This window comes from Stenella coeruleoalba, assembly GCF_951394435.1.
Source record: "Stenella coeruleoalba genome assembly, chromosome: 17".
Classification (NCBI taxonomy): domain Eukaryota; kingdom Metazoa; phylum Chordata; class Mammalia; order Artiodactyla; family Delphinidae; genus Stenella; species Stenella coeruleoalba.
In genome coordinates, this window is record NC_137163.1 from 68,641,494 (window position 1) to 68,666,418 (window position 24,925).

Below are 24,925 nucleotides of genomic sequence, written 5' to 3' on the forward strand. Positions count from 1 at the left end.
TTAATGGCATTGTCTTAATATTACACTATATTTATTGGCTATATAATTGTTTTTTCCTGCTGATGAACCATTTAAACTAGCCTCAAAATGTGAATGCTTCCAAACTGGGGGTCTAATGGAATACACTACTATAAGCACTCAAGCACATCTTTTTTGCTTGTATTGAATTATATTTTAAATTTTTGTCAAAGGCTGTGCACACATTTACAGCTTTTGCTTGGTATTGCTTTCCAAAAGGATTATACCAGTTTCAATACTAACATCAAGGAATTATTCAAACTTTGTTGGCAGGATTTCGAAAAATTTTGCTACCTTAGTAGTCATAAAATCGTGTTTCAAATCTGGTTTAATTTGTACTTGTTACATCCCTGTAAGCATAAATATTTACTTAATGCACTTATTTATATTTTTCCATTCATTCTACAGTTATATTTATTGAGCATCTGGGTGTGTCACTATTCTAGGGACTGGGGATCTAACAATAAATAGAACAGACAAAAATCTACTTATGGGAATGGTTGATACAGCTCTATGAAAACTATAGTCTATTAGGTACTATATTAAACCAGCATAAGCTTTTCAAACTAAGTTAGCAAACCTCTGGAGTATTTGGCCTTTGCAGGAGGATAAGAAGCTGGTGCAGTCATGTGAAGGATGAGCATGGTGAACCTTCTGCTCATTTATTTAATAATAACGAGGCAATTTATTTAAAGATTTGGAGTAAGAAAGTAAATAATTTAAAAACTCATTTTTAAATATAAAAAATGAGTTTTCAAAGAAATTTCCAGCACTTGCCCCCAACCCCTGTCTCTCCTTGGTTTTCCCCCCTATACCTCTGTGGAAAGACTTGAGAAGCATTAACAGACTATTCAAAACTAACTCTTGGGGGCTGAGGAGTAAATGCATGACAAAGTTCCTTGTGTTTTCAGCTTCTGGTGATTACAAATAAAGCCACTGTAAACATCTGTTTTCCAAAGTGGCTGTTTCAGCTGCATTCCTACCGGCAGTGTATGAAAAGTTATACTTGCTCAGCATCTTCATCTTCGCCAACACTTTTTACAGTCCCCCTCCCCCCATTCTAATAGCTGTGTAGTAGTACCTCATTGTGGTTTTACTTTGCATTTCTCTAATGATTAATGATGTGGAGCATCTTTTCATGCTACTTATCTTTTTCGGTGAAGTGTCTGCTCTAATCTTTTGCCCTTTTTATTGCTTCTTTTTTTTTCTCATTATTGAGTTTTGAGATTTCTTTATATACTCTGAATTAAAATTCTTTATTAAATATATTTTGATTAAAAAAACGCAAGTCACAGGTTATATTTGAGTATGTGTATTCAAATGACTGTGAACCACTTTAATTCCACACTTTGGTTTTTTTTGTAACTAATTTAAATGAATTTGCGATGTTATCTTTCTGAGGAATTATGTTTTTCTCTATCTCTAAAATGAGAGGAACTTAGTTTGCTGTCAAAATCTAAAACAACTCTCTTCAAGCTCTAAAAACGTATTCTGTATACCTTTTAGACTACAGCCTAAAATATAGTAGAAATTCCGCTTCCTGTTAGGATGTAAATAAGCGGAGTGATGTGTGACCCAAGAGTAAAGAAAACACTGTTTTCAAACGACATTACTTTCTAAATTAGTTTTTTTTTTAAGTTAACTAGCAACACAGCCAGCAATGATTTGAAAGAAAAGCTGTTTTACCTTCCCAGAACCCATACCTTGAGAAAAAGGAACTATAAAAAGGCAGGTGTTTTAAGTTTTAAAAGTAGTGCATGCAAGCTCCTCTTAATTCACATTTGCACCTGCGTCTCTTATTTGCAAAAATTGATGCGTAAACTTTCAAAATAGCAAAATGTAAGTTTGTTACAATATTAACCTGTGGTTTCGTGCTCCATGCAGTAGAGCATGTTACCTTGCAAATTTGTATCCTTTACCATTTCTAATCCTTACTGTAGTTAATCTATTTTAACGCTACTTGAACTGAGCAGTTTGTAGTTATTAGACTTGAAACCTCTAGAGTAGTTTTAACTGCCAGAAGCTCCTCCAGTGCAGTTGCCCCGTCCTCCTGTCTCTCCTGAGAAGGAAGGTCACCTTCTACTGTTGACGACCGTACTCATTTGTCTGGGCGAAATTCCCAGTCCGCTCCGGTCTTCCTGCATTCTTCTCCCGGATCAGGGCTCCTTCACCGCGCACAGCAGCTACTTCCCGTAGAGCCGGGGAGGAGATTAAGCACTTTGGAGACCAGCCGCCGACCCGGATTATTTCCCTTTTCAGTTCCAAGCACGTGTCCAGCTAAAAACTTTTTCACCTGTCACACTCCTGCTCATTCTTGATATTCGGTTTCCTGCTACGGTCTTCGCTAGTTCAGCAGCTACGACGTTTGGCAAAAATAACTCGCCGTTTTGCTTAAACAATAACGGCCGCGCAAATTTTATGGTTAGATTTGTCTCAAGTCCGAAGACCGAGCCTCCTAACTAGTGAGGAGGGATGCACCCGAGGACTGAAGAGCTGAGGCCGAGAGAAGGCTGCGGGGACATGCCCTGGCGGGACAGCTCAACCCTCAGGGACACCGTCCGCTCACCCCGGGAAGTTTGGGCTCCCGCCGCCGCTTCCGGACACGCCTCTCCGCGAGCCTGGAACTCGCTTTCCCAGCAGGCCCCGCGCTGCCCTCGGCGTCCCGCCCCCTCGGGTGCGGCGCTCTGCGCGCTCCGGGTCCTGTCACTGCTGGACCCGCGAGCCTGGCCTGCGGCCCCACCCCCTGGCTCCCAGCTCCTTCCCCGACTCCCGCGGGTTCCAGTCCCGACTTCCAGCTCCCCAGCCCCCGCCCGCAGTCGCGCGCGCTCTCCCCGCCCCGCCCTCGTCCCCCCGCGTGCGGCCGCCACAGCCAATAAGATTCGGGGCCGCGTGCGCAGATTCAAACGGCGGCTCTTGAGGGAGGCTGGGCGCGAGATTCGGCGGTGCGGACAAAACCCTGCAGGAGGCTGTGATCCCTGCCGGGCAGTTCGCTGCGGGGAGAGGGCGGGGGTCGGCGCCCGCGGCGGAGCCGCGCTGGGACAGCGGCGAGGAGGCTGAGAGGTGGCGGGAGGGGCCGGCGGAGGGCGGGAGCGCGCCTGCTGACATGTTGGGGGCATCCGTGACCGGGCCGGGCCGGGGCTAGGAGCGGCGCTACGGACCGGGGGCGGGTCGCGGTCCGCGCCTCAGTCCTTCTGTCCTGCCCTGCCGGGGACGTGCGTTCCGCACTCGGTCGCCGCGGAGAGGGACCTCGGAGAGGGAAGCGGAGGGAGGGTCGGGGAGAAGGAGCATTAGCCTGAGGCTGGAGGAGGCTGAACTGCGTCCCCGCCCAGCCCGCGCCTATGCGGTACTTGAAGGATGGCGAAGAGGTCGCGCAGGTGGGTGACATCCCTTTCGCCCGGGCCCGTCGGCACAGTGTCGGCTCAGATTCCCTTTCCTTTCCCGCTGCTTCCGCACCAGGCCCTCCCCAGCCGGGGCAGAGGTTTTCTTCCCGCTGCTCCACAGCCACTTCGGCCCGCTGGCCTCAGCGCAGCCGTGACGTGTGGAGTTGGGGACCAGTGTGTTTCAGACTCAGAAAGTGACTAACAGATGCCCAGGTTGCTCTTTTGAGTCGACTCTCCCCACAGCGCACATCCAGACCCCCAAACGTTCACAGCCACTTCTTGGTGGGAGTTGACAGGTAAGTCTGTGCGCTTTCAGGGAATACGCTCCGCAGATGAAAGTGGAAGTGTCCTGCCTGGACGACCTGAAAATGGTGTTCAGAGGGCCTCTTTTTCTCTGAATGCCTGGGCCAGTTAAAAATAGGAACTTTGTGATAAACCTGGGTGGGGACCCTTCTGCCGTCTTTGCTCCCTTGAAAGGTGTGGAAGTCCTCTGAGGAATAGCTGAGGAGAGAGGACCTTTTTTGATGTTTACTGTAATTACCATACCCATGTTCTCAGCTTTATGTATGTATTTTTAATATCTTCTACTGGGAAGATGCCACACTGTTACCACCAGGAGCTTGATCTTAAAATAAAACAATGTGTTTGAGTCACTTAATATTTTGTGTGTCTGTTGGGCTCTGACTGTGCCTAAGTGTTGCAAAGAGTAGGGCATGTTTTTTTGGAAAACTTGCTAGGATGAATTTACGCTTCTCATTTTTATTTATGTCATTATAGTAGCTACTCCTAAATTGTGTGTAGGAATTACTTAGATGACAAAAAACTACAGTATCTTTTAGTTGTCAGTATTATTAAATAAACATGAAAAGATGTTTGACAGGATTTCCAAATGGCTTTATTTATCTAGATCCACAGCCTCAAAGTCTCAACTGGAGGTGTATTTCCCAAGTTGAAATTTAGTACTAGCTTCATTCACTGCAGATTACTGTTAAAAATTGGCAATAAGTACACATAGTATTTGTTGCTCTTCATTTATTAAGTATCTGCTGCATGTAAGGTATCTTTTGCAGAAATCAGCATAGAATGTAGTTAAGTCTTTGTTAGATTATTACTTTGTAGCAACTACAGAATAGATCAAACTCTTGAGGTGGAACAAATTTACACACACACACACACACACACACACACACACACACACTTCTCTAGAAGAGGCTTTTCAACCTAGGCACTTGATATTTTGGATCAGATAATTCTTTGTATTGGGAAGGCGGGGTGGGAGGGGTACTGTCCTGTGCTTTGTAGAATGTCTAGCAGCATCCCTGGCCTCTACCCGGTGGATGCCAGTAACACCCCACTTCCCCCAGGTGTGACGATCAAAAATGTCTCCAGACATTACCAAATGTCTGTTGGGGGCCAGAATCACCCAGGTGAGAATTATTACTCTAGAACATCAAGGACCTGACTGACTTCTCAGTCTTCAGAAAAGATAGATATTAAAATCTCCTGTAACTATAATTACTGAGGTATTGATTTAGGCCTTTTCTTTTGAATTTTTAAATATACCTTCATTAAGCAAGGTGACAAGTGAATATTGTCAAGTCAATAACAGGAGTTAGTTTATATTCAATGTGTGGCATTATCTACTTATCAGTATTGATGTTAATCTTATTTGAAACAGTTTCTTGGCTAATTCTGTCATTAGCAGTTAGTTATGGTTAGACATGGATGCTTGAATGTCAGAACCCTGCCTTCTCCAGTTAGTTTTTCTGTCCATAATTTGCATATGCTTCATAATAATAGGCTAAGAAAGAAGTGATTTAATGATTAATTTGCCTGTATAAGTTGTTTTATTGACAATACTGTGAGCTTTGAGATCTAAACATTAATTGCACTGTTGACTTTTATTCCTGTCAACTGTATAAATTAATTGAAATGTATTACAGAATGATTGAAAGAGTCATAAGTCTGGAGTAGTTAAATGTGGTGGGGTGAAGCTACACTCCCTATGGGAGTATACAGGTAGAAGATGTGATGAGGAATTATCATCTGTGAATGGTGTATTTCTTAGGGTCTTCATACTTGAATGTGTTTTGTGCTCTAAATTATATTTCTTGTATAGGTAAATATGACTTATTTATCTTAGAAAATAACAGGATGTGAAATGTTTTGAAGGATAAATAATCTATTGGGCAAAGTCTAGTCTCATGCCTTTAACTAAATATCTTAATAATAAATATGAACCTAATTTATAGTTGAATGAAAAAGGACATAATTCAGTCACTTTAAAATCTCCACTATACAACCATTTAAGTATTTGATTGAAAACTATACTCGCTGTATAAAAGTTTTGCATAAAACTACAGGCATAAATCCTGTAATAACCTCTCCTGTATGATCTGAAAAAAAGTAAAAAATGTTACCTCAGGTTTAAACAACTGAAGGATGTTAGCTCTTTTGATCTTTAAGATAGCTATAGTATCTCTGATCTGGATTTACATAAAGGAAAAGGTTTATTTGGTGTTGTGACTTTAAATAGTTTTTAGATCCCACTGGGGGTTTTAATGACATAATTTACAGGCAATACTAAAATTGGTATATCTGTTATTAACATGTATTTGATTTTTAACCATATTTATGTATTAAGTAATTAATTTTAGGTTTTAAAAGCCAGTTCTACTCTTAAAAATAAGCTTTAAAAAGTGTCATTTAGACGCTAGAAGGCCTCTTTAAGTAGGAACAGATTCAGGTATTTACAGTTGAGATGACTGGTGACTATACTAAACTGGAAAGACAAAAGCCAGCTCTTTAGGTATGTGGTATGTGTGTTGTAGGAAGCAGTTTTATTGTGTTGTTTCTAGTGAGATGGGTGTTGTGGGTGAAGAATACTGAAATAGGAGAACTGATTTTTAAATCAACTTTGTAATTAGCAATATTGTTTGGGGAAAGCAAGTAAACTCTATAGCCCTGTTTTTTGTCTGTTAATATAAGGGGTTTGGATTTTGTGGTCTATAAGGTACCATCTAGCTTTAATATAGTTCCTATTTTGAACTCTTTTTGTAATCATCTTTCCTCATTTAAAAATATACACACACTGATGGAATAAAATAGAAATGTTCTCGCATTGTTTTTGTTTATGGATAGCTAGGTAGAAATCCCTTCAGTATTTATTTCATTATTGCTATTAATGGTCAAATAAAGTCGAATTTGTCTTACTATAATGATGCTAGTTTGCAGATTTGGGAATAAAATATTCATGTATGCAGTACATCGTATTAACCACTGGGTGGCCTGATTTCACTTTATTAAATCAAACTGGTAAATTTTCATCCCTTGAATTCGACTGAACTTAAAAAAATTCGCAGTTATTCTGTCAAGACAGTATAATAAAGATGTATTTTTTGATTATGATAAAAATATTCAGACTTGATGCAGTTTGATTTAAAATATTATCAAGTTGAAGTGATTTTACTGGAGCAAATTTTATAGAACTACTGATATTTCTCTAATTCAAATCAGTTTCTATTCAAATAAAAATAAATTTTAAAAAATTTCTTTTAAAAAATTCTTCCTTTGGCACACCACGTTTTACTCTTTTTTAGGTGGAATAATTGATGTCCTTTAAAATTGAAGTTCTTTCAATGTTTTATCTTAATATTCCCAAGTGTGAATAGTTTGTGTATTATTTCACAGGGAAAGTTATGACTATCACATCCTATTAGCTTACACCCCAGTGTAGAATTACTCTTAACCATTTTCCTGGCCTAATGAGTCATAGTATTTTTGTGTGTGTGCATATGCTCTTCATTTTGCAGTTTCATAATCACCCTAATCACTTTGTTCATTCATAATCTACACAAGTTTTTGAATATGGTACTTAGGTTATACATTAGACAGTTACAGAATAAATATTTTATTTGACTTAAAAAATAAAACTGGCAGAATGATTCTGGAAACCAAGTCCTGAATGGAGATTCAAAGACCAAATTCCTCTTCGGTTTTTGCTTTGTGACTGGAGAAATAATTTCACCTATTTTTACTGTCTTCTAGATTAGTCACCCTAGGCTAAAAATGGTTTATCTATTTACAGATAGATAGTAGGAAGTTGATTTTATTTAACTATTAGATATTACCAGCATTGATAGCTACAATACAGAAATACTAAAAAATGAAGTAGAAAGCAGAAAAATAAAGCAAATAAAACAGATAAAGAAAATGAAATAATGATTTGTTTTGATGGTGTCTAACCATTTTTAAGCAATGGGACTTTTTCATTGTTAAATGGTGAAAGTAGAATATTGGTGAAGTTATTTGTGGGGTTTTATCTCTTCCCGTTTTTATTCGCAAATTGTAGGCATTCTCACTCTCAGCCACTGCGCCACCAGGGAAGCCCCTCAGGCAGCTTTATGTTTTAGCTACTGATGAGTTTCTAGGATCTTCTTCTGTCACGCTTACTTGAAAGTTTTATCATCCTTTCAACAATTACTTAAATAATATAGAAATAATGCTAAAACTAAGAGGTAGATAGATTCTAGGGAAGTCCCCGTGGTAGAGAGATGGATTCTAAGAATTCTACTTTAATCCTCCCTCACACTCAACCACTCAAAAAACCCAGCTTCCTGAACATGATGGCCATACTGATGCAAGGCAGAGAATGAAACCTCTTGTAGAAATAGAAATTTCTCACAAATCAAGTATGTGGTTAAAAAATAAGGCAGGTTTTTAAAGTTAAAATGAACACGTTTTCAGGAATATTACTCCTTGGAAACTAGTCTTTTGACCAAAATAACATTTTTGGATTCATATCTTTAACTTAACATATTTTGATAAGAATACTGATAAGGTGAATTTTGTACAGATTAGATGTGATGTGAATATTTTTGTGAATACTCAAAATTTATATGGGTGAGTCCCCAAATTAGAAATTGTTTTCAAATAACCTAATTTTTAAAGCAACCTCAAACATGCTGTTATGGAAGGTGTTGGGGTCTGAGGGGAGGGAAGAAGAGATGGGAACCTGTAAAAAGCATTACTGAGGGCTGTTTGGGATGACAGGAAGTGATAATGTTGCAGGGGACAGTTCTAGGAAAGGTTAGGCAATATTAGCAGACACCCCAAAGAACCCCTTCTGTACTGAATATTTTTTTTATGTTTGTTTCAGCAGGTTATGCTTAAAATTCTACCACTTGGAGGTGCATTTGGATTTTGAAAGTTCTTTTTAATAAATGGGAATGCTTTTTATCTCCTCTTAGAGGTATTTGCATTTGTTTAAAAAAAGTTTTCTTTCTCATGTCAACTTGAGATCAGCTGTATTAAGGGAGGTAAAAGTTTTGATTGGGTTGGGAAGGAGTGAGGTAATTTTGGAATACAGAATACTTGGAGGAGGTGAAAGAGTAAGCAAGAACATTCAGTAATTTTACAAATGTTTGAATGGCAGGTACTGTGCTTGATGAAGAGAGGTGAACGTATTAGACATGGTCTTTGTACTCCTGAGTTTACAATTTGGTTGGGAAGGTCGACAAGTGTGATAGCATTGAGAAGGATGGGTGAGTTCCATGAGTGCGTACAGTGGACAGCAAGCCTCAGTATGGTGTTTTATCTGGTTTACTAGCCTTCTTAGAAATTTATGAAGTCATTGGATCCTGAACCATCTCCAATTTAACAGTTTAATCGTGGCTAATCAAGTGATATTTCTGATAGCTGAAGATGGCTGCAAATAACAGGTATTTAATTAAACCTGTGCTTTTATTTTCAGCATAGTTTAACAAAACAATCATATATGGAAATAGGACTGGCAGATCATTAAAATAGACATTGGCTTTAGGGGAGAAAGTATTGGAATACAGAAGTGCATTAAACTAAAGAAGCAGTTAGGTGCCATAGGTAGGTGGGTGGGGGATTTTGGTGTCTTGTTTGGTCAGATAAGAATAATTTTGGTCCTAATGGAATTGACAAATCAAGGGAAATTAGAAGTTCTGCAAAGGATCTGTAAACAGTATATATTAAATCTAGGCCTTCATTTTCCACAATGTCTGGTACTTAGAAACGTTAAGTAAATATTAGCTCATGTTATTTTCAGATGCTCATAACTTTATTCAGTCCATTGACTACTCAAAATCCTCTAATTCAGTTTATCATAAAGACCTGCCCTCTTTTCTGGGGTTTTGTGCTCTCATGGCTTTAACTGTTCTCTGTGTGCTGGTGATTGCCAAAACTGTATGTCTACCCTAAACCTGTTACCTGAGCAGAAGATCCATGTGCCCAGTTGTCTTCTAGATCGTCTCTGCCTAGTAGGAGAGCCACTAGTCACATGTGGCTGTTGAGCTCTTGATATGTGGCTAGTTGGAATTGCTATGTACTTCTAATTTTATTTTATTAAAATTTTTTAAAAATTTAATTTAATTTTTATTTTTCTGATTAGCTCTGTCTGTAGCTAGGAATTCACTTTGTTGCTCCTGGGCTCTTTCTATCAGCTTCATCTTCTTGTTTTTTTTTCCTCTTTCTCTTTTGCCTTTGGCACTCTCTTCCCTCCTGGACAATGCCACACCAGATTTTGAAGACTTAAGTAAGAAGAAAAGAATGTAAAAGATTTTGTGATTATGTTGATTACATGTTGAATTGACAATTAAAAAATATATTGGGTTAAATATTATTTATTATTAAAATTAATTTCACCTGTTTCTATTTTTTTTTAAATGTGGCCACTAAGAAATTACATATGTGGCTTGCATTACATTTCTATCGGACAGTGCTGTTCTGGATATATCCAGTATCCACCTGTATATTTCTGAAATGCCTTAAAATCAGTCCAAATTGCTTACTCTCCTCATTCCCTTCTACCTTCCAAAGTTCTGTTTCTCCTCCTATTCCATATCTCAGTGGATAGCTCTATTTATGCTCCCAAAGCCAGAAATTTTGGAGTCTTCCTTGAATCTTCCTCCCATGTCTCTCAGATTCATCAGTTGAAAAATCCTTTTGTTTCTACCTTTTTCATATCTCAGGTTTATGTGCTTCTTTCTATAACTACTATCACGACCTTAGTTGGTTTATTCTTTTATGGTTTCTTGATTTTTGTCACATTTAGATTTCTTCTACTCAAGGATGTAAAAAATAGAATTCAACCCTATTATAGTACTATTATGTTTTCATTTTTTTAAGTGTAAAATATTTGCTTCATCTGAAGTTTTTATTTTAAAGTAAGACTTTAGCTTTATTTTTTAAGATAGCTACCCAGTGTCTTACCCTTCATTGAAAAGTCCATCTTTACCCCACTGATTGATATGTTACAATTTACCAAATTCCCATACGGGTTTTGTGTTTTTCCTGAATGTTCTATTCTGTTCCATTGATTTGAGTATCTGCACATGTGTCAGTACCATTCTGTTTTATTTATTGTTTCTCTACAGTATATTCTGATATTGGGTAGTGCTAATTCTCTCTCTCCTTTTTTAGAACTTTTTTGGCTATTACTGCCTGTTTATTTTTCCATATGAACTGTAGAATCAGCTTGTCTAAGTTCCTCTGAAAATCTGTTCGTATTTTTATTCATTTAATCTAAATTTATTAATTAATTTACAGAGAATGGACATCTATAATATTGTTTTCCTTTCCAAGAATGTGCTCTGAATGTTTTTTCATTTGTTCTTCTGTGTCTCATAATAGTGTTTCATTGTTTACTATAACTTGATCTGTATACTCAAATTATTTCTACATATTTTAACTTTTTTTGTTGGTGTTGTAAATGGCTCATTTCTTCTATTGTGTCTTTTAACTGACTTTGTTTTGTACTTTACCATTATCGTTGCCAGGCCCTAATAATTTCTTACTTGGGGTATTGTGAAAGATTACCAACTGGTCTTCCTTCCTCCATCTCTCCACATTCCTGCCAGTGACTTTTGCTGAAACACAAGATACTGATCTTTTACTCCCTTACTTAAATTCCTTTAACTCTTTAGGTTAAAGGTCAAATAAAGAATAAAGGTCAAACTCCTTAGCATGACATAAAGGTTATCACTTGGCCTCTGCTGACATATCTAGCTTCATTCCTCTGTGTCAGTAAGAACTACAGCTCCTCTCCATTGTATGACTCTTAATTTTTTTTATACTTTGAATAATCTCGTTGGACATATGTCTGCTAGTCTGAGTGGCTTCTTTTCGTCGTAACTGTGTATTCAGATTCAGTGATTGAATTCACATCTTTAAATAAAATTCTTTTTTTTTTTGCGGTACGCGGGCCTCTCACCGCTGTGGCCTCTCCTGTTGCGGAGCACAGGCTCCGGACGCGCAGGCTCAGCGGCCATGGCTCACGGGCCCAGCCGCTCCGCGGCATGTGGGATCTTCCCACACCGGGGCAGGAACCCGTGTCCCCTGCATGGGCAGGTGGACTCTCAACCACTGCGCCACCAGGAAAGCCCTAAGTAAAATTCTTGATTTCACAATTGTGTTCTTTTCAGTGAGGATGAGGATGATGACCTTCAGTATGCTGATCATGATTATGAAGTCCCGCAACAAAAAGTGTTGAAGAAACTCTGGAATAGAGTAAAATGGACAAGAGATGAGGTAATTATGTGATAAGGCTTACTAATTCCATGCTCGTATTTAATGATTAATAATATATATTAAAGATATTTAGAAACAAAACATGAGAAAAGTTATCCATCAACTGACTTGCACATTATTTTTCTTCAACCATACATGAATAGCGGGTTGATATTGAGACTGACAGAATCAGTTTAGTAAATGGGAGAACTTGTGTTATAATGGCTTCAGTCCTTCTAAAAATGGCCACCAGATACGACATGGAAGAATTGGAGAGTATCTATATTCAGGAATAGGGTGAGGGAGAACTTTCTAATTTTTCATACCTGTTTTAATAGGATGATAAGTTAAAGAAGTTGGTTGAACAACATGGAACTGATGATTGGACTCTAATTGCTAGTCATCTTCAAGTAAGTGAAACATTATCCTTTATTGCTGACATGAATGATTTAGGCCATGGGGTTACATTTGCTATTTTTCAGAAATGTGTCTACATTATTTTAGATTTAGATTTCCTTCCTAAAAACATCTCTTTTGTTCTGATCTTCCTACAGTTGGAAGTTTTTAAAGTCTGATTTTCTAGTAATTAGTTTATCCAGGGATCTAAAAAGATTAATAATCTAAAACAAAAATGATACGAAGTTTGGGTAGGGCTTTATAAATATTTGCTGATAAATGTTAAAACATTTTGAGAGAAGTTAAATATATTGAAGTATTTTGGTAGCTAATTAATAAAACCAGAAAAAGCTACGTTGCTGTGAGAATTAGAAGTAACATAGGATGTTTGGCACAGTTCCTGACATTTAGCATGTGTTCAGTAAATGGAAGCTAAATTAGAAAAGCTATTTACATTAGCTTTATCAGTTTAATTTCAATGGTATAACAGCAAATGAAGTGAACAGAGAAATGCTACAAGGCTATACAGGAACAGCCTAATTATTTTGAAAAATTGATAACCTTAAAATGGATCAGCATTGATGTACAGAAGCTGTAAATGAAGAAGCTCAGTTTGAATAAAAATAAGTCCACTAGGCACCAGGACAGAGCTATTGGTAAATAAAGTATTTGTATTTATATGCTTCTAAATCATCTGTAATCCTGTATATGAGCTAATATCTTTGAAAACTGAATCGCTAATGAAAAGTTAAGTGTTATTATTATTATCCTTGTAATACATAGGAGTTACTAGGTTGTGACTTGACTAAGTCACAACCTAGTAACTGGAGTTTGGGATGTTGGAGTTTGGGATGTTTCTACATAAGGTTTTATCCTGGTAAATTCATTTTCCTTTTGAACTTCAACACTTAAATAATTTAACTGGTATATAATGCACATCTTCTATCTAGGTATATTTAGTTTTTACTTGATAACTTGGAGGTTGACATTTATAAACATCCTTTAAATACCATGAGTGGTCTAATAATGCCTTTCAGGATTTTTTAATTTTCTAGAGTTATGTACTGCTATACTATATGAATCCAGACTGCTATGCTGTTTGAGTTCGTCTGTCTGCTTTGTATAGTTGTCTGTTTACTCCCTTTTATTCATCAGTACATTTCTTTATGGCAGCATCTGTGTTGTAGCTTTGCTTTTTGCTGTTATAAGGCAGAGTATAGAGATACATAATTTAACTTCAAATGTATATTGTCTTTATTTATAGTCTAAGCAATGCTGACAACTTTAATTAAAAATGAATTGGGGCACAGGCATGTAAAATAAATACTACATTTTTCAAGAATGCTATTGAATGCATTATTCTCGAAAAACTTTCTTCTTAAGGTTGTGAGATATAAGTTTGGGCTGACTTGCTTTCTGGAAGACAATTGTTCAATAACAAAATCATCTGAATTCTTTCAGAATCGTTCTGATTTTCAGTGTCAGCATCGGTGGCAGAAAGTTTTAAATCCAGAATTGATAAAGGGTCCCTGGACTAAAGAGGAAGATCAGAGGGTAACATGTTCATATTCTTTATTTTCACTGTGTAGGTGGACTTGCTTTTTTTCTTCCTAATACATTGGTTTTTTGTCACATAAATACATGTTTAAATCACTTTGATTTGTTCTCTGAGTTACTGCTGGCATAAGAATTGAAACTTGAGTATCTTGAAATGTAGTTTTTTCAGAACTGAGTCAAACCAAATATAAAATATATAGCCTTTGCTGTCTGAAAGTTTGGTTTGCAGAAGGAAAAATACTATCAGCTTAGTCACCTTCTTTAGAGCTTAGGTTAGCAACATTTAGGATATAATTTCTTGGTGAAAATTGAGTTCGCATTTTAAAAACAATTTAATTTTATTCCTATTTTATCTGAAAATGTGAGGTGTAAGGAAGTCATTCTTAACTTTCCCTCTTGACCTATAATGAACCCCCAAATAAGATAGATATCAGAGCATCATGTTCCCAAAGAGTTGCATGATTCAAAAACCAAGGTAATTCTTTGTGTTACGAAAGTGTGAGCAGAATGGGAGAGTTGCTGTCCTCTACTGAGAATTGCTCTTTAGTTCATGCTCTTTATGGCATAAATGTTGTTAATGTAGTTGGGAAATTAGAGTATTCTTACTGCCACTCAAAGTAAAAGAAAAACCAACAAAAAACAAAACAAAACAAAAAAACCCCAAACTTCACTAGGTTCAGAACTGATCTGATTTATTTGATGGCCAATGATAAGTTTTAAAATGTATGATTTGTATCCTTTCAGTTTGAGAAAGGAAGAAATGAAAAGACAGTAACTGTAGATCCTTCCTGCTTCCATAATGATTTATTAGGCTTTCAGCTGAAGCTTTAAAAAAAAAAAAGTAAGAGTAGAAAATGCTTAAGTCTTAACGTTTTTACTGTTATTTCATATTAATGTATGAAACAATTTAACTTACAAGTCACTTTAATTAACAACTTGTATTTTAGATAAGTTTGGAATCAATTTTTGATTGCAAAAAAAGATGGCAAATGCTGAAGGAATAGTTACTAGTAAAATTGTTTTTTTTTAAGTTGTAGTTGTGGTTTGGATTTAATGCATTAAAAATGGCATTCTTGAGTTATGTTTTAAAATTCTGTGAAGGTAGTGCTTTTTTAAAATTGAGATATAATTATTAGTTTCAGATGTACAAAATAATGTATATATTGCAAAATGATCACAAGTCAAGTTAATATCTATCCCCATATGTAGTAAAAAATTTTTTTTTCTTGTGATGAGAACTTTTAAGATCTACTCTCTCAGCAGCTTTCAAATATGCAATACAATATTACTAGCTGTAGCCACTATACTCTACGTTATACCCCCATGACTTATTTATTTTAAAAAAGGTAATGCTTTTTTAAACTTTGCTTTCTGTTTCTTAGGTTATTGAATTAGTTCAGAAATATGGGCCAAAAAGATGGTCTTTAATTGCAAAACATTTAAAAGGAAGAATAGGCAAGCAGTGTAGAGAAAGATGGCATAATCATCTGAATCCTGAGGTAAAGAAATCTTCCTGGACAGAAGAGGAGGACAGGATTATCTATGAAGCACATAAGCGGTTGGGAAATCGTTGGGCGGAAATTGCCAAACTACTTCCTGGAAGGTACTTATATAAATGTATATACATTTTTCATTTTTACTTAAACTTGATCTTTATTATGTTACTATTAAATATATTTATAAGTACCCCATGACTTTTATTTATAATTAAAATTTAGACTGCAGAATACAAGCAACCCTTTGCGTTATTTGTAATATCAGTACATTTTGTGGTAAGGGATATAATTAGTTTTTTAATGAAATATTTTATAGCGGTAATTTGTGCAACAAAATGATGGACCTTTAGGTTATGTGAACGTTTAATGCACTTCCAAAATTGTGTTTACACATCAGTGCCATTTAAGCAACCTTCTTTGTACAAACTAAGTTGGAGTGGAATCTGAGTTGAAGAGATTTCTTTCGTATTGGATTCTGTGTATAAGACCAGAGAATAACAAATACACTGGCTGAAAAAAATTGTTACAAAAGTACATTAGAGAAAATTCAACTCTTAATTAATTACGGTATCATTCAGATCATGAGTAGTGTGTATATATCCATGTGGCTAAAATATAGCACTTCCCTCAGGGGCACTGATGTGCTAAGTACACTATACATGGCACTGGTTCAAATGTTTCCTAGCTGTCTGTAGTACAGTAGACCAACAATCTTGGGAAAATCCATACCTCACTTGGAAGATACACACTTGTTTTTTATTGCTGTAATCTCTGTATAGTACTTAATAGTTTATAAAATGCTTTTTACATATATTCTTTTTTTTCTTTTTTTTTAGAGAAAGAAAACACTTTTACTGTTGAATAAACATTAAATCAGAATGTGATGCCCATCATAGGCAATCTGATAAGAGATTGCAAAAAAACGGAGAGAAATCCCACCTTTCACCCACATAGCCAAGCAGATACCACCCATTACATACAGGTTCTCAAGATAAACAATAACTAGTCCTTAAGTCAGAAGACTTGACAGCACCATTTTATTTCACATAGTTCATCTTATTGTACACTTACCTAGCAATTGGAGTAGCCATCTGTGTTAGTTACTTGGCTTTATATAAAGGAAAAACAAACTTCTCATATCTTTTTTAGAAACTAGTTTTACAACTTGGAGCCAGGTCAGCTAAAGTTGGGCTCCTACCCTCCTGCTGAAACTTGGAGATAGCGTGTTATATTCTATATATTCTTAATTAATCTTCATATACTTGTGAAATATGCAGAACAAACATTGCTGTCTTTGTTTTATAGATAAGGAAATTGAAGCATAGTGTTAAGTTTTTTCATCCAAGTTACTGAACCTGGTCTAGGAACTTCTGATGTTTTCAGTCTTTGATACATCTTTTTACTGTCCATAGAACCTAGCTTAGTGCTTAGCATAAAGTAGATTCTCAGTAAATGTTTATGTATTTTTAAAAATTTATACTACAGTAGCTGTAGGTTGAAGACTTCCATTTTTACAAGGGGAACTTAGGTAAAAGGGGAGCCAATGAACTCTTTCTTTCGTAGGTATTTTGTTGTAAGAAGTGAAAAAGAATACCGGGATTCTGTATTTTGTGGTTTGCATTTTATGACCATGTTTGATCTTGGCTTTAGGGCTTTTGCCCTCACTATGCCCTTTGCCTGGAATGCTCTTTTTTTTTTTTTTTTTTTCTGTTCTTGTATAGCTGGTTCATTCTTGTCATTCAGATCTTAGCTTCACTGTAACCTCACAGAGGACTTCCTGGACCACCTAATCAAAAGTACTATAGTTACTCACTTTTCTTATCCTACTTTAAATGATCTGCATTGCACTAGTTTTCTTATTATTTATTTTTTTGTTTTTCTCTTCTTTCCTCCTTTCCTGCCCCCATGCTTCCAGTGAGAATGTAAAGCCCCATGAGAGCTGGGACTTTCTTTATCTTATTCACTGCTGTATCTCCAGTGTTTAGAGCTTTATCTGACATAGAGACATACAGTTTATTTTTTGAATTAAAAGAAGTGTCTAATTTCACCAGTTGTAAAAATTTGTTTTAAGTACTTCGTATACTTTATACAGCGTTAACATTTATGGAATCCTCTTTTTCTTTTTAAATATATACTTTCTTAGGACTGATAACTCTATCAAAAATCATTGGAATTCTACCATGCGAAGAAAAGTGGAGCAGGAAGGCTACTTACAAGATGGAATAAAATCAGAACGATCTTCATCTAAACTTCAACACAAACCTTGTGCGACTATGGACCATTTGCAAACCCAGAATCAGTTTTACATACCTGTTCAGGCACATATTTTTAATACCTTTATTATTTAAAAAGTATCTTTAGTTGCTATATTTCTTTAGTTTCTTTAGGGAAGGTGTTTAGTTTCTTAATAAGACAAAAACAACATATATTAAGAGGAATAGACATTTAAATTTCCAAACTGAAGAAATAGGCCATGACTAGCTGTTAAACCATTAGTGGAAGTTTATCTCTACTTGTTTTGATTGATAAATATTTTGAGAACAAACTCATTAAAATATTTCCTTTTATATATAATTTTTACGTTATCTAGTTAAGAAACTTAGTATGTACATTTCCTAATACTATCATTCTTTGAATTTTCATGATTCAAAGCTAATGATCATTTGTGCTTTAATAGTGATTGTAGTTTACTTTTTAAAAAAATTTTGTGTAATTGTAGTATTGCTTACCTCTAAGAGGTAAGTGTATATAAAATGGTTTAGAGGAGAAGATAGTCAAAAATCATTCAAGCCATCATTTTGGAGTGTGCGGTAAATAATTGGTTCTTTGATGGCATTCAACTTTGCTTTTCCCTCATCACTCAACTGACTGAGTGACTTCAGCCTTTGTTTAGACAGGTTCATTGGAGATCACCCACGTTCATCATAGGGCAAGCTCTGTTTTCCTTACAATGCATTTTCCTACCTGCAAGAAATTAGGAGTTTTCATAAGATTTGTTTTACGTTTTCCTGTCTATTTGTCTGTCATGCCATTTTTCATGTTGAGCAGTTCTTGGTTCTTGTCACATAGAATGTGACAAGATAAAGTATCTACCAAAAGATAAAAATTGGCTAATTGTTAACAATCTGTGCTTAGTATGCCACAGATTTGATTTTATTCCACTAAGTGGACATTATTTTTTTAGCCATAATTTCAAAAGAATCACTTAAAAAAGGTAGTGAGATCTTAATTTACAAATAGGGAAACATGTAAAGACAGTACAGTTATTTGCTGATAGTCAGTACCTTAAGGTTTTTATGGTCTGTTTCTTTACATTTTTCTTTAGAGTCCTAGATTTCAGCAGCATAAGCTGAAACATTCTGCTTCTATCTTAGAAAGGTTATCATATAAATGTATTTTTTTAACTCATAGGAAGATAATTTTTTTTATTATTTGGGGCCAATGGAGTGTTTAACACTCAATCAAAATATATTGGAAAGTAAGGATATTTCTTGTACTTTAAGAATTATTTACCTTACTTTTAATAATTCTTGACAGGTTTGTGTATTCATAGTTCAATTCATTTAAACTGCTAAAAAGATAATTCTAATTTTGAATTGAAAGAAGAAAATGGATTGGTTTGAAATCCTGTCACAGATTAAAATGAAAAGTTTGAGAAAGATAAGTTTCTAATTCATTGGAAGCTGAGCAATAACTGATACTAATGAAGTGTTGTGAAAATTAAGTTCCATGTTAGAAGTTATATATAATGTTTCTGCATTATGTAGTGATTTAGGTAGTCCATTATGGAAAATAGACAATTTCATATTTATATTTATTAGATTTTAAGGTTTTAAAAAACACTTCTCATATTTCTCCCTACCACTGCTCACTAAGTTTGCATGCAACTTCAGAAATTTTATTACAGATGCTTTAGAAAAGAAACAGAATAATTCTTGGTCTATTTTCAGAGTATTAAAAAGTACATGAGTGATTCTGATTGTTTTTCTGAGACAAGTAATAGAAGCAGCCTCTGTTTTCATATCTTTCTGTACAGAGATTGGCATGGGGTGGTGGTAGAAGTAGGAGTTAAGAATGTTGAAGACTTGCTTTAGGCTCTAACTTGGAGAGTGCTTCATATGGACCAGCCCCTTTCTCTGAAGGATAGGAACACAATTACTTTGTCTTCTGCAGGAAGCAGAGCACTCCTTTAATAGCAGATTTTAAAAAATACTTGGTGGGGCTTCCCTGGTGGCCCAGTGGTTGAGAGTCCGCCTGCCGATGCAGGGGACGCAGGTTCGTGCCCTGGTCTGGGAAGATCCCCCATGCCGCGGAGCGGCTGGGCCCGTGAGCCATGGCCGCTGGGCCTGCGCGTCCGGAGCCTGTGCTCCGCAACAGGAGAGGCCCGCATACCGCAAAGAAAAAAAAATACTTGGTGGATATTGTAGATAATAGATAGACTGACTGGGTGATAAATCTAGCCCAGATAATTCTTATATTTCATTCAGGAGAAAATAGGTGTTTGCTGAGTTATGACTTTTAATCAGTAGGTCCTAAGATTAAAGATGTAGTTATTAAGGAACTATTAATATGTATAAATATTCAAAGTTAACAGAGATACTGAGTTTTTCATGTTGATTTTCAGTTTTTGTGCTTTGTCTCAGATTTTTAAAAATTTCCAGAGCATTGTATGTATGATATTAATGTACTAATTACTTTTTAGATCCCGGGCTATCAGTATGTGTCACCTGGAGGCAATTGTGTAGAACATGTTCAGCCTTCTTCTGCCTTTATTCAGGTAACTTTTTATTTATAAAAAGCAAAAAACCAAAACAAACCCAAAGGAAACACTTTCAAACATTTTCAGATCTAATAGTGCCTGTTTCCTCATCTTTAAAATTAGGGCAAAAATAGTACTATCTGGTCTATTTACTTTGAGTATTATAACATTAAAGGAGAAAGTTTGTGTGTTTGAGAAATATAAACTGTACAAATGAAAAGTAGTTCACAACAAGAGTAAGGTGGTTCTTTCATTCTTCCAACTTAGAGCATTCAGATTATGAATGGACATATTTTTGATAAATTGGATAGAATATATTAAGATTCAATAAATTAAAACAGACTCCACACATAAGTTTTTCAGTTGATACAGATGATACAATGTAAGGTTTTTCATGCATTTAAATTTCCCACATTCTTTCTGTTAAATTGAAAATATTTACCAGCACCTCTTTAGATACCAGAAGGATTGTGATACTGAGTATTTGGGATTTAGTATTATTAAGCTTTATTAGAGAAAACAGATTTTATGTTGCATAGAAGAAAATAAAAATTAGAACATTAATAATAATAATAAAGCAATTTTGTAAGTAGCCTGTTTTTTTTCTTTTATTTAACTTATTTTAGCAACCCTTTGTTGATGAAGACCCTGATAAGGAAAAAAAAATAAAGGAACTTGAGTTGCTTCTTATGTCAGCTGAGAATGAAGTTAGAAGAAAGCGAGTTCCATCAGTAAGAAATAAGCTTAAGTGTTTAGATTTTATTGTTAGAATCTTTTATATGCTTTATATGCTCTTATAGTTTTAATCAGGACTGACTTTCACATGCCAGCAAGTGGAAAAAGCATATTCAGTGTGACTTCAGATTTTAATATGGACTAAAAAGTTTTTCTAATTTGCAACTTTGAAGTTGCCTGTTTTTGATATGCATCTCTTTGAACATATTTTACAGTGTTCTGTATTAAGATGCTTCTTGAGTCATAAATATCAAACAGACTTAAGGTGTAACCTTCAATATGTATATCTGTGAAAATGTCGTGTGGTTCAGATTAGGCTTTGGTTTTACTTTGGACATTCCATGTGATAATGGCCTTAATAGAAAAAAAAAAGCTTAAAAAACAAGGAATTTAATAGATGTGTACAGATTTATGTGCTTCAGAATTATTTTTATTCTCTCTTTGAAAATGTTTTCCTGTTTACTATATTTAGAACACAAATTCAGTAAATTGGAAAAAGTTATAATGTTAAAAATATGGGAAAAGGAAACATTTAGATTTTATGCTCTCTAAAGAAATTTTTCTACGGATGTTGGGTTTTGGTTATCAGGTATGAAAAGTATTGTCTGAGATTTGGTTGATAAGAACAACTAGGAGTATTAAATCAGGATAAATGGTAATGATTCTAGCTAAGTTAAACAGGCTATGCTAGATGGATTAAAAGGAAAAAAAAGTTTATATTTAAATGACAATTTAAAAAGTTTAATACCCTGGGCCTTCTTACATTTAGGAAAGTGTTTTTCTTGGTTTGGGGCTGAATGAGGGGACAATATATTTAGAGTGACTAATACAAAATTACTAAATAGAATAACCTGAGGACTTGAAATAGTATTATGAGGCAACTGGCGATGTCTTTATACCATTTCAGAGAGTATTAATAAAAATGACATTTGTTAATTGTAGTAGATGAGATATACACCATGAGAAAAGTAATTTTTGTTTTGAAACTGCAAAAACCATGGGCAAATAGGGAGACCTGAAGTGTACTTATTTTAAAGTTAATTTCAGTTTTATTAAGAAGCTGCAAATAAATAATCATGGTTACAGAGTTCACATTTGTAGGTTATCATGTTTAAGCACATTTAAAATTTTTTGATAATAGTCTATCATTTTTACTATAACAGGAAAATATAATTAGCTAAAAGAATTGCAATTTGCATTAAAAAAGAAAGTTATTAATTTTTTTTCATAGTTTCTGTCTAAAATCCACTCTCATAAAGATCTGGTTGAATAGGGAGATTGGAGGTTCTAGAGGGAAATTGCTGCACCCAGTATAATAGACTCCATGTGCATATAAAGTATTTATTCTACACAATTATGTGATGATAATGATTGCCACTTTACTGAGCATTCATTACGTTCCACTGTTGTAGATGTGTTATATGTATTCCTGGTGATCCTTATATTAACCCTGCAAATTAGGTGGTTGGTTGCTAGGGATTCAGAATCTGGCCAGTGGGCCTAGTAAACCTCCCTCTTTGAACTTTTTTCCTGCCCACAAACTTAGTTGAAATGTATATGTTTGGAAGTTATCTCCAGAAAGTGATTGTAAACTCGGAAGGTGGCTGTGCTAGTGAAATAAGATTGCTTTAATTTCTTTTATTTATAGGAATCTTTAAAACAGGTGGAACCTGTTTTGCAACAATGTTGAAAATTTGTTTTTTCACCTTACTTAACTCGAAACTTAACATTTTGCTATTGTGAATATCTAGCATATTCTAGTGATTTTTTATTTAATAGTCATAGGTACTGTTTATGGAGTGCTTCCTATGGACTGAGCAGTGTGCTCTCTAAAATATGGTAACTGTTAGACACATTTAATTCGAAATTTAAAAATTCAGCTCCTCAGTTGCACTGGCCACATTGTTGTTGCTCATGTGGCTGGCGCCCATATTGAGCAGTTTCAGGTGCAGAACATTTTCATCACCTCTCAGATTCTGTTGGACAGTGCTATACACTTTACATCCTGTTTCTTTCTGTTTTTTCCCTAGTTTTTTTGAAATATAATTAACATATAGCACCATATAAGTTAAAGTGTGCAGCATAATGATTTTACTTACATATTGTGAAATGATTACCACAATAAGTTTAGTGAACATCCATTGTCTCATATAGGTACCAAAAAAAAAAGAAAAAGGGAAAAAATGTTTTTTTCCTTGTAATGAGATCTCTTGGGATCTACTATTGTTAACAGTTCTCAAATTACATAGTGTTTCTTGACCATGGCTCTTCAAGGTCTCTTCTTGTTTTTCATTATGAGACACTAGGAAACTAGGCTCAAAAGATAAGTAAATTGGCCAGTGTACATCTCTAGAGAGATAAAGAAAAATGACACAGTCCCTGAATTCAAAGGATAGTGGGGACACAGATAAGAAACAGCATCCAGTGTGATATAATAAGTAACACAGTTTTATGGGAGTTCATAGAAGATTGAGATTTAGGTAGTCAGAGGGTTCCTGGAAGAAATCCTATTTGAGCTCAGTCTTGAAAGACAGGCAGTGATTATATATTAGCAAAAAGATGAACTAGGACATTATTATAAACAGAAACAGGTAGAAGTGTATAATCAGATGGGATACTTTCCAATATTTGAACTGTATCTTAAATGAGGAATAGGAATTTTCCCTGGTCAGTAGGTTGAGCGTTCCAGATGAAGGGAACAGCAGTGTGTGCAAAGGCTGCTCCCTTTATCCAGGGTGAAAGACCAAAACTTATCAGGGAATTGCAAGTACTGTACTATAGTTGGGTATTCACTATTCCCTGGGAGCGGGGGCTTGAGTTGGGAGATGAAGTTAGAAAGGTAGAGAAAAGACAGATTCTAGGAGTTTGGACCTTATGTTGTAGTATATATGGTACATTACTAGTTTTATCTCACCATGACTTTATAGATTTAAGAAAAATTTAGTTAGAAAAAAATGTAGTCAAGATGAGGTTTAATTTAAAAAGTTTTTATATCAGTTTTGAGGAAAGATGGTATATTTGCTACTATATTTTTAGCTGAAATGTTGTGAAGTATGTTGGTTGGTCTAGAAAAAATTTTTACTTAAAATCCAAATTTTTGCTTAGATTGGGAATGACAAATAATGTTCAAATTTCTTTTGTACTTTTAGCAACCTGGAAGCTTTTCTAGCTGGTCTGGTAGTTTCCTCATGGATGATAGCATGTCTAATACTCTAAGCCTCGAGGAGCACACTAGTGAGTTTTACGGTCTGGATGAAAATCAGGCTGTGTCTGCTCAGCAGAACTCACCCACAAAGTTCCTGGCCGTGGAGGCAAACGCTGTGCTGTCCTCTCTACAGACCATCCCAGAATTTGCAGAGACTCTAGAACTTATTGAATCTGTAAGTTTGAAATTGTGAGATTATTAAAAGCTCAGTTTTAGTTATGTGGTTACATGTTCAGAAACTCAGTTTAATGGACACTGACCAGTTTTATGTTACACATTACCTTGTCATGCTTAATTTTGTTCTGATATTTTGCAGTGGTTTCTGGCAAAAAAAAAAAAAAATATATATATATATTTATGTATTTATTATACAAGTTGTATATTAGAGATAGTTAGAAAGTAGAGAACACTGTAGGAAGAAAATTAAAACCCCCATAAACCCAGAGTTAATAATTTGAGGTATTTCCTTGCAGGCTGTGTTATAGACATATAAAACACACATATATGTATACATTTTTAAACCCAAACATACACTAATGTATTATGTTTGTGAATTTTTTTCCCACATTATATCATGAGTGTGTCCCCGTTTTCTTAACTCATTTTTTTGTAAACATCCTTGCTTTCTTTTTTTTTTTTTTTTTAATTTTATTTATTTATTTTTGGCTGTGTTGGGTCTTCGTTTCTGTGCGAGGACTTTCTCTAGTTGCGGCGAGTGGGGGCCACTCTTCATCGCGGTGCGCGGGCCTTTCCCTATCGTGGCCTCTCTTTGTTGCGGAGCACAAGCTCCAGACGCGCAGGCTCAGTAGTTGTGACTCACAGGCCTAGTTGCCCCGCGGCATGT

The 24,925-nt window shown here is 35.6% G+C and overlaps 1 protein-coding gene across 5 annotated transcripts in view; it reads left to right on the forward strand.

Annotated features, from left to right (window-relative positions):
- Positions 1–2,458: 2,458 nt before the first annotated feature.
- MYBL1 (MYB proto-oncogene like 1) overlaps positions 2,459–24,925 on the forward strand; it is a 34,540-nt gene continuing 12,073 nt past the window's right edge. For 4 of the 5 annotated variants that reach the window (XM_079901638.1, XM_079901634.1, XM_079901637.1 and 1 more), the window contains exons 1-9: positions 2,459–3,392; positions 11,849–11,954; positions 12,272–12,343; positions 13,791–13,883; positions 15,269–15,489; positions 17,526–17,700; positions 20,085–20,159; positions 20,768–20,872; positions 24,026–24,256. In XM_079901638.1, the coding sequence (XP_079757764.1) occupies positions 3,373–3,392; positions 11,849–11,954; positions 12,272–12,343; positions 13,791–13,883; positions 15,269–15,489; positions 17,526–17,700; positions 20,085–20,159; positions 20,768–20,872; positions 24,026–24,256 (1,098 nt within the window). In that variant the 5' untranslated portion in view covers positions 2,459–3,372. Of the gene's footprint in view, positions 3,393–9,076; positions 9,119–11,848; positions 11,955–12,271; positions 12,344–13,790; positions 13,884–15,268; positions 15,490–17,525; positions 17,701–20,084; positions 20,160–20,767; positions 20,873–24,025; positions 24,257–24,925 lie in introns of those variants that run through there. The other variant, XM_079901635.1, reaches the window with a different exon arrangement.